We start from the raw sequence: 8,546 nt of genomic DNA, 5'->3' as shown, positions 1-8,546 counted from the left end.
TGATTTCAAGGCAAAATCATGCTGTATATGTTACGATCCTTGAGATACTAGACAGGTTCCTTCATCTCTATATGAGTTTCTTTTGAAATCCTAATTTCTTTCTATACCTCCTAGATCTGTACAGATCTAGGACAATTTGAGTTTGTTTCTTTAATACTTTACCTTGTCCTTGAGATTCTTTACAAGTGTCTTTGATTTCAAGTGTTTTTTACCTCCTTTTAAAACTAGGGTTTTCAGAATTTCTTTTTAAAAACCTTGTTTAATTGATTCTTTGTGCTTAAACTTCTATTTCTTGCATATTTTGACTGATTCTACGATTTTACTACATCTTCAACTCGTCTATGTTGAAAGCCCTAATTCTAGGGTTCTTCGTTTGGTTTTTGTGACTGACCGGTTCTCGTATGAGTTTTTGTGATTATCTATCCTCGAATATATTTTTACTGAATTTCTTAGCCTAATTTACATCAACTCTATGTGCTTGTGTTCATCTTGACTATTCAAGACTTGTCTCTTTCTATCAGTGTTGTTTAACCTTCATGTTTGCTATGTCTGGTTATTCTTATCTTACTCTACTTATATGCTAAAATATTGACTCACGACTCTCTTTTTGAATGATTTTGAGTTCCCTGTTTCTTGGCTTGATTTGAAAACTTTCCTTTAGACCTTTGATTCTTCCTGTTTAAACTTGGCTTATTTGCTTATTCATGAGAACCTATGTTATTCTCCTTAAATTAGTAATTTCGAGTCCTTGATTCACTGATTTGCTATATGTTGATTCTCGATTATTTCCATATTCTGCAACCTTATTTGGGTTAACCGTGTTATTTGCTGATTCTTCACTAACTGTTTCCTTAATTGAACCCTCATGTATTTATCCCTAATTGTCTATTTTTTACCTAATGCCTTACTTGATTTCTTTTCTTAAACCTTTTCTACCCATTACCGTTGGTTAATTACCCCTTAATTAAAGGAGTACTTTCATTGATTTGATTCTGATTAGTACTTGATTCCATAATTATTGCTGAACTTTGATTTTTGCCTTATTTTCTGCCTATTTTCAAAGTATAAGTACCCTGTTTTTTATTAACACAATACACAAACACATTGGTTCAAAAAGCTATCTCTCACACTCAAAACTTTCTGCTCTCTCTTTGGTTACTTGCTATTATTCTGAGTTAGCCGGCTGCAAGCCAAGGCTAACTATTGTGCTTTATTATTCCTCACTTTATATTTACCATCTCTCTACTGGTATGTTCTGATTTTAATTCAAGTCTCAAAACCAATATGTTTCTTTTACTACTTCAGTTTATCATGTTTCTAATTTGTTTCAATCTATGGTTCTATTGTTCAACATGCAGTTGACATATTTACATTACTGTTTCATCTAGCATGTCAGTCTAACCTTCTTAGGGCTTTTCAGAACATGTTCCACCCCCTCCCCTAGTAGTCTGTCTCAACATGACTCTACCCTGCTTTGAATGTTTGTCTACTTGTTATCCAGTTTTGATCTGTCACTTAAATGGCTGATTCTATGATTGTTTCTGAAACTCCTACTGTAGTGGTACCAATATCTATCCCTTAATCCCTTAAACCCCACAAGAACTGCTATTCTCCTAGTACTATGTGCTCTATGTGTCCCCAATTCCCCTTCCCCTGTATGAAGGACTGTCATTTGAGTATTGCTGAACTTGTTTGACTGACTTGTTGTTTGTTTAATTACACCACTATTTTCAAAAGCTGTTTACCCAAGAACTCTTTTCTTACAAAGTTATTTCAACTAAGTCTCTTTTTTACACTATTTTCCTACTGAAACCTTTTCAAACTATGTCAAGCACTCTCACTCTACTCCTAAGTCCCTAGGTTCTGCCCCCTTCAGTGTGTGTACTGCCTTGGGATCCTCTTGAGACCCCTCTGAACTCTAGCACACTGAGGCTGGCCCTTCCATACTGCACTTACTCAATTTGGTTACAAAGTCTAGGTGTGAGCACTGCCCGGGATCCTTGAGATCCTTAGGGAACTCTGAAGTACCTAAACAATGATATTGTATATGAAATTGACATCTAAGGCTGTTGGGGGTTTGGGAAATCACTTGGGCCGGCTTTAGGCTCTTTATAGTGTAACTTCTTCTTTTTCTTTATCTATGTAATTCATTCATCTGGTTTGTAATAATTTGTAAACGAATATTAGAGTGATTAGTAAAAAAAAGGTGGGTAGTTATATATTTGTGGGGTAATATGGGTAGAAACCATGCCTATAGGATCTCATATTTGCTATGTCTTCCCTCCCATGTTAGAAGCCATGCTTATAGGATTACATATATTTGCTATGTTTGCCTTACCATACTAGAAATCATGCCTATAGGATTTACAATCAACTTCACAAATAGATATCATACTTAAGCATGTGACCAAGTTCAAGTTTCTGTTCCAATGGTTGTTTACATTTATTTACACTAGAAATCATGCCTATAAGTTTATAAACAACTAGATATCATGCTCATAGGGAACAACATCAGAAATTCTGCCTACAAATTTAAAAATCAGTTTGGTTTAAATAAGTTAATCCACTTCATGATTAGTTTACTTCGAAGTTGGTCTAATCAATCCTTTGTTTTTCCTGAAATGAATTTTTTTCAAAACTGTTCTAATTTACTATTTGAAAGCATGCCTATAGGAATTTAAGAGTCTGTTTCAAAAATCTGCCCACTGTTTTATTATATCAAACATAGTTATCATGCTTTTAGGACATCACTATTCAGTGTGTAGGCAAGCCTATATGGCGTTTTCAAATTCTACAACCCTGAAGCTGTATTTATACTACTTGAAGTTGTTCAGATTTAATAGGTTAAAATCAGTAGGCAAAACTGATTAGGGCCTTACTGTCAAGTTTATAAAAACAAGGGTGCATGTTTCTGTGCATTGACATCCATTTAGACGTCTAGTTTAGGCCTTTTCTCTAAACAAAAAAACTGATCTTGTTTATGTTTGAGACTTGCTGCCTATGTGTATTACTTGTGGAGGTAAACCTGGGCCTTTTAATTGTCTCTTTCTCCTTTTTAAGCACCTTAGGGGTTGTTTAGAACTGCCTAACTTAGAGGTCTTAAAATACCTCCAGGGCCACAAGGAAGGGACAAGTAGTGCACACATAGACATTGTCAATGTTACTAGAATACTTTAGGCTATGACCACGGGGTGGGAAGGGTAGATATGGGATATGATGACTACGCGCTAATATCACGTGTAGCCCCTTATTGAGGAGTGTTTACCGGACATTGTGTGGGGTGATCCTGTAAGCTAACAAACCTAGGACCTCTCCTTTCCCAAATCCCCTCTGTTTAAAGCTTTGCTTTGTATGTATACAACTTGTTCAAATATTTTGTCTATTATCTGAGTCATACAATATCCAACCTACTCTTATGTGTTTAAAAACTATTTATTTGTTAATGGACTAATCCATAAGTTATGTTCAGTCGGGACCCACCGTTGTGGACCGCGAGGGGTGCCTAACACCTTCCCCTCAAGGTTATTTTGAGCCCTTACCCTAAATCTCTAGTAATGCAAACCAATCCAAGAGTTAATCGCTCTAGGTGCCCTAACGTACCATAATCCGTTAGGTGGTGACTCTTCAAATACCCAAATTCCAAAAGGGAAATGAGTTATTACCCCCATGAACGTCGGAACTCGGACTTTCTCTGCGAGGAAAAAAGGGGGGGCGACATATATACTATGTATTCTCTTTGAAGTTAATACAAGATTTGATTTCCTAAGTTTCACAGAGTTGGTAGCTTTATTCTCTTCTCTCCTCTCTTCATCGCAATCATAACTTTACAGCTGTGACTGAGCTGTAACCGTCATTGCCATGGCGTTTAACATAACATACCATATTTTATTTTACAAAAGCTTAAAAATTAAAATAGAAACTTTAAATATTCGATCCTCGTGTTAGTTCTGAATTCTTATATTTTAAAAAAGTAGAGAAAGTAACATGTACAAAGTAAACTTGTGCATTGAGTGGATTAGGCTGTTTTTACTTCTCAGGCAACATCACTCATTTTATTTTATAGGTTTTCTAAAATTTTCTCACCTAAAGTGAGTTCCATTGATAGAAATAGCAAAGTTATCCATCAAAGAAAGACGATGAGAAAAAAAGGAAAAAATTGTTGGCCCGACAGAAAAGAAAGGGAATAAGTAAAAATGGACTATAAAAAGAGAGATACAGGGAAGGGGGGACTAAAGGCTAATTACACATAAACAATTTTATTGGAAAAAATATGTTCATATTTTATACTCGGATAATAAAGCGACACGTCGACCTAGAGACAAATAGTAAGTGAGACAGATGGAAATCAAGTCTGGGGGCAGCAATATCAATAACCCCCAAATGGGATGTTGCTCATAAATACCTGCCACCTGTTAGTATTAAATGAAGAATATTCTACAATATTAAATACATAGTCCATTATAGAGAAGTTGGCACCCATGGTCTGCTGTTACACACTCTTCAATGGCTCTCATAATTGTAATTTAAGAGAGTCTTGATCCTAGGATCTTTTTCCCTAGGTGCATCTATAAGTAGTGAGTTCAGCCATTGTATGGGACACGAATTTTCTAACAAATTTATGCTAAATACTATTCAAAGCTCAATAACATTTTTTCTCGCTTATTGATATTGCTATCGCTACCGTCAGAAGCTCTGCTCCAGGAACCAATCTATCTGCTATCTTATTTCGATTTCACCGCTAAGTCTTAAATTCTTACTTAATTTATTTATCATTTTGGATTCAAATCGATTCGCTTGTCTATAAATCACATATAAATTTAACTATACCATTTTACGGTAAATAGTTTGGCGCCCACCGCGGGGCTTAGACAATTACGTAATTGGTTGATCCTTGTATCTATTATTAACCTATTTAAATTCCTTGTTTCTTAATGAAAAATCACAAAAAATGGCAGATAACGATGTCAACGTCACACACAATGTTGAGGCCCAATGAAATCAGCCTTAACATGGAGAATCGATCAGTGATACCCGCAATGAGGAGGATGAGGTCAAGTCGATCCATGGGGGGCAATATCCACGACATATTTGGGAGACAACTCTCGATGATGCGGAAGACGAGTATGTCGCAGAAACAATGAGAATTTTGAGACAACAGTAAAAGGCTATTATGGGCCATCTCTCGCGATAGGATCAGGTCATGGTAGAAGTGAGGCAGACACTTTTCGGTGCTTTCAACAATGAAAATGGATAAGACCTAGTTCCTCCCAGTGTTCCCCCAAACCAAATAATACGGAGGGTTGATAACAACATTCCAAGGGGCGAGGTCGACTTCGACAAGGTCAGGGGAACAGTAGCGGATTTGGTAAGAACAATGAAAATGATCCCTTTAAAAACTTTTGCGGTTTATAAGGTAAATAAACGCTCGAATAGACCAAATCTTGGGTGCACCACCAGTATTGAAAGGATCGGATTCAAAGAAATACACCAGTTGTCGTTCAAACCAAGCGCGACATCGGAGTTGATTCTGAAGCGGTACAAGATGCCAGATGTGACAAAATATGATAGGACTTCGAATCCTCAGGAGCATATCACCACATATACAATGACGGTGAAGGGAAATGATTTAGCTTCTCACGAAATTGAGTCAGTCTTATTAAAGAAATTTGGGGAGACCCTCACAAAAGGGGCCCTGACATGGCATTCTCTTTTATTCGAGCACTCAATAGATTTCGTCGAGATGCTCGTGGATTCTTTCATCAAGGACCACACCGAGGCCAGGAAGGTACATGCCCAAAAGGACGACATATTCAGGATTATGCAAGGAGAGTCCGAATTGTTGTGGGAGTTTGTGATCAAATTTCAGAAGAAGAGAATGTTGCTACCGGTTGTGTCGGACGAATGGCCAGCGGAGGCATTTACTAAAGAACGGAATCCGAGGAGTTCTAATGCTTCCCAAAAATTGAAAGAAAGTATTCTCGAGTTCCAGGCAGTAATATGGGTAGATGTCCATAACCTCTACGAGTCAAAGAGAAGAATTGAGGATGACTAGCTCGGTTTCCCGGCATCAACCAAGGGTCGGGACCGAGAAATAATAAGGATAAGTTGAAGGATGATTTCAACATAGACCGACGGTCTTCCAGAGGTCGGTTTATTCCCTATAAAAGGGCCGAAGGATGCAGCAGAGGTTCCTGTCGATGGATAGATTCTCTATGATAGAAGAGCTGATCGCGGACAGAATAACAGATCATTGCAAGACAAAGAGATATTGGGCTCTCAGGACTGCACCTATCCCATCCTGTCCGAATACAATTTAACATTCAGTGTAGTGGAATTGTTTCAACAATGAGAAATATTAAAAAAGCTTGGTTCCCGAGGCCGATAAGATCTGACCCCAGTCAGAGGGATCCCAATCTATGGTGCAAGTATCATGGGACTAACGGCCATTGGACTGGGGACTACCAGCATCTACACGATGAGGTGGCAACATTATTGAAAAACGAACATCTTAGAGAATTCTTAAGTGACCGGGTTAAGAGCGACTATGGTTGCAACAAGGATAATAGGGAACCTTCGAAAGCAGGAGGAAATCATCCTTGTCTAATGATTAACATGATTCTTGGAGGGAACGAGATTAATGGCGTAACCTTTTCACCAGTGAAAAAGATGAAGGTATCAGTGATCCACAGTAAGAGACTCTGGGAAGTCGCTGAGGACGAAATTACCTTCTCAGAGGAAGACACAGATAGACTCCTACTACTGCACAACGATGCATAGGTAATTTTCTTAAAGTTTTAGATTTTAAAATTAAACGTATTTTTGTGGACCCAGAAAGTTCAACCAATATTATCCAATGGAGAGTGCTTGAATAAGCCAAGCTACCTGAAGTATCATTCCAGCCACAAAGCTCTTCGAATTAGATTTAGTGAGCATGACATCTCGAAGGGAGATTCTGCTGCCTACGAATGCCAGAGTGTAATAAAAACGACCCTTATTGAAGTAGTGGACGACGATATGGGCTTCAATACTATTCTTGGGAGACCATGGTTGCATGAGATGAAGGATGTGTCGTTAACATACCATCAACTTCTGAAATTCTCAACTTTGGAGGGGATTAAACAAATAAGAGAAGACCAACTGGCAGCAAGGGAGATGAACGTGATCTCAGTTTCCAGTAGCAAAGGGAAGGAGCATGCGACATAGCAATTATAGGAATCGACGCCTGCTCCCGAGCCAAACGAAGGCAACAAGGGAAGGGAGTTGTCTAACTCTTATCAGGTACCAAGATATTTCCAGGTACCAGAAGAAACGGACGTGACAAAGTCCACAGTGGAAGAACTCGAGCAAGTCGCATTATTTGATAAATTCTTGGACAGGAAGCTCCACTTGGGAACATGACTAAACCCCGAGCTCAGGTCAAGATTTATTGAATTTCTTAAATTTAACATTGACTGTTTTGTGTGTTCGCATGTGTAAATGACATGTATTCCTCCAAAAGTGGCCATGCACAAGTTAAGCTTGGACCCTAACATCCCTCCGATAAGGCAGAAGAAACGCCCTATTACCGAGGTCAGAAACATATTTGTCAAAGAAGAGGTAACTCGATTTCTTAATATCATTTCAATCTGGGAGGTAAAATACCCTGGTTGGTTAGCTAACGTGGTAGTAGTATAGAAAAGAATCACAAATTCTGCATGTCCGTGGATTATAAGGATCTGAATGAGGCATGCCCAAAAGACTCGTTCCCACTGCCAAAATGTTTGAGAAACAAATAGGGAAAACCATGGAAGTTTATACAGATGATATGTTGGTTGAGTCTTTGAACGTAGATGATTATTTTAAACACATGCAAGAAACTTGTAACATCCTAAGGAAGCACAACAAGAAGCTTAATCTCGAAAAGTGTTCATTCTGAATCAGCTCTTGTAAATTCTTATGGTTCCTGGTGTCGCCAAAAGGGATCGAAGTCAATCTCGATAAAATTAAAGCTATCGAGGACATTCTTGACCAGCTCTCAAACGTGAAGGAGGTTCAAAGGCCAATAGGAATACTGGCCGCATTAAGCAGATTTATTTTCTGATCTTCGAAAAAATGTCATCACTTCTTTTCACTACTCAAAAAGAAGAGCAACTTCGAATGGTCTCCGAAATGCCAGCAGGCTCTGAACGATTTGAAAAGGTATTTATCGATCCCTGTATTATTATCGAAACTAGAAGAAGGCGAACAAATGATGATTACTTAGCGGTCTCGGGGACAGCGGTAAGTGTCGTTTTAGTCCGTGAGGAAGAAGGCACACAATCTCCTATTTATTATGTTAGTGAAATTTTAATAGGAGTGGAAGTTTGCTACCCACACCTCCAAAAACTGGCCTTAGCTCTAGTAGTCACCGCTCGAAAGCTTAGGCCTTATTTCCAATGTTACCCGATAGACGTGGTGACAACCTTTCCTAGTGGAATATCCTTCACAAACCTAAGCTTTTAAGGCGATTGGCCAAGTGGGCAGTTGAAATGAGTGAATTTGACATAGAATATAAACCCATGACTGTA

The 8,546-nt window shown here is 38.3% G+C and overlaps 1 protein-coding gene across 1 annotated transcript; it reads left to right on the top strand.

Moving 5' to 3' along the window:
* The first annotated feature begins 6,345 nt into the window (after positions 1-6,345).
* Positions 6,346-7,203, top strand: LOC138878503 (uncharacterized). The gene is made up of 2 exons (XM_070158187.1): positions 6,346-6,672; positions 6,832-7,203. Exons 1-2 carry the CDS (start codon positions 6,346-6,348, stop codon positions 7,201-7,203), a joined length of 699 nt encoding a protein of 232 aa, XP_070014288.1.
* The last annotated feature ends 1,343 nt before the right edge of the window (positions 7,204-8,546 follow it).

The sequence above is a fragment of the Nicotiana sylvestris genome, chromosome 9, assembly GCF_000393655.2.
Source record: "Nicotiana sylvestris chromosome 9, ASM39365v2, whole genome shotgun sequence".
In the NCBI taxonomy this organism is placed as follows: Eukaryota; Viridiplantae; Streptophyta; class Magnoliopsida; order Solanales; family Solanaceae; genus Nicotiana; species Nicotiana sylvestris.
This window is presented reverse-complemented; position numbering and strand designations above follow the sequence as displayed.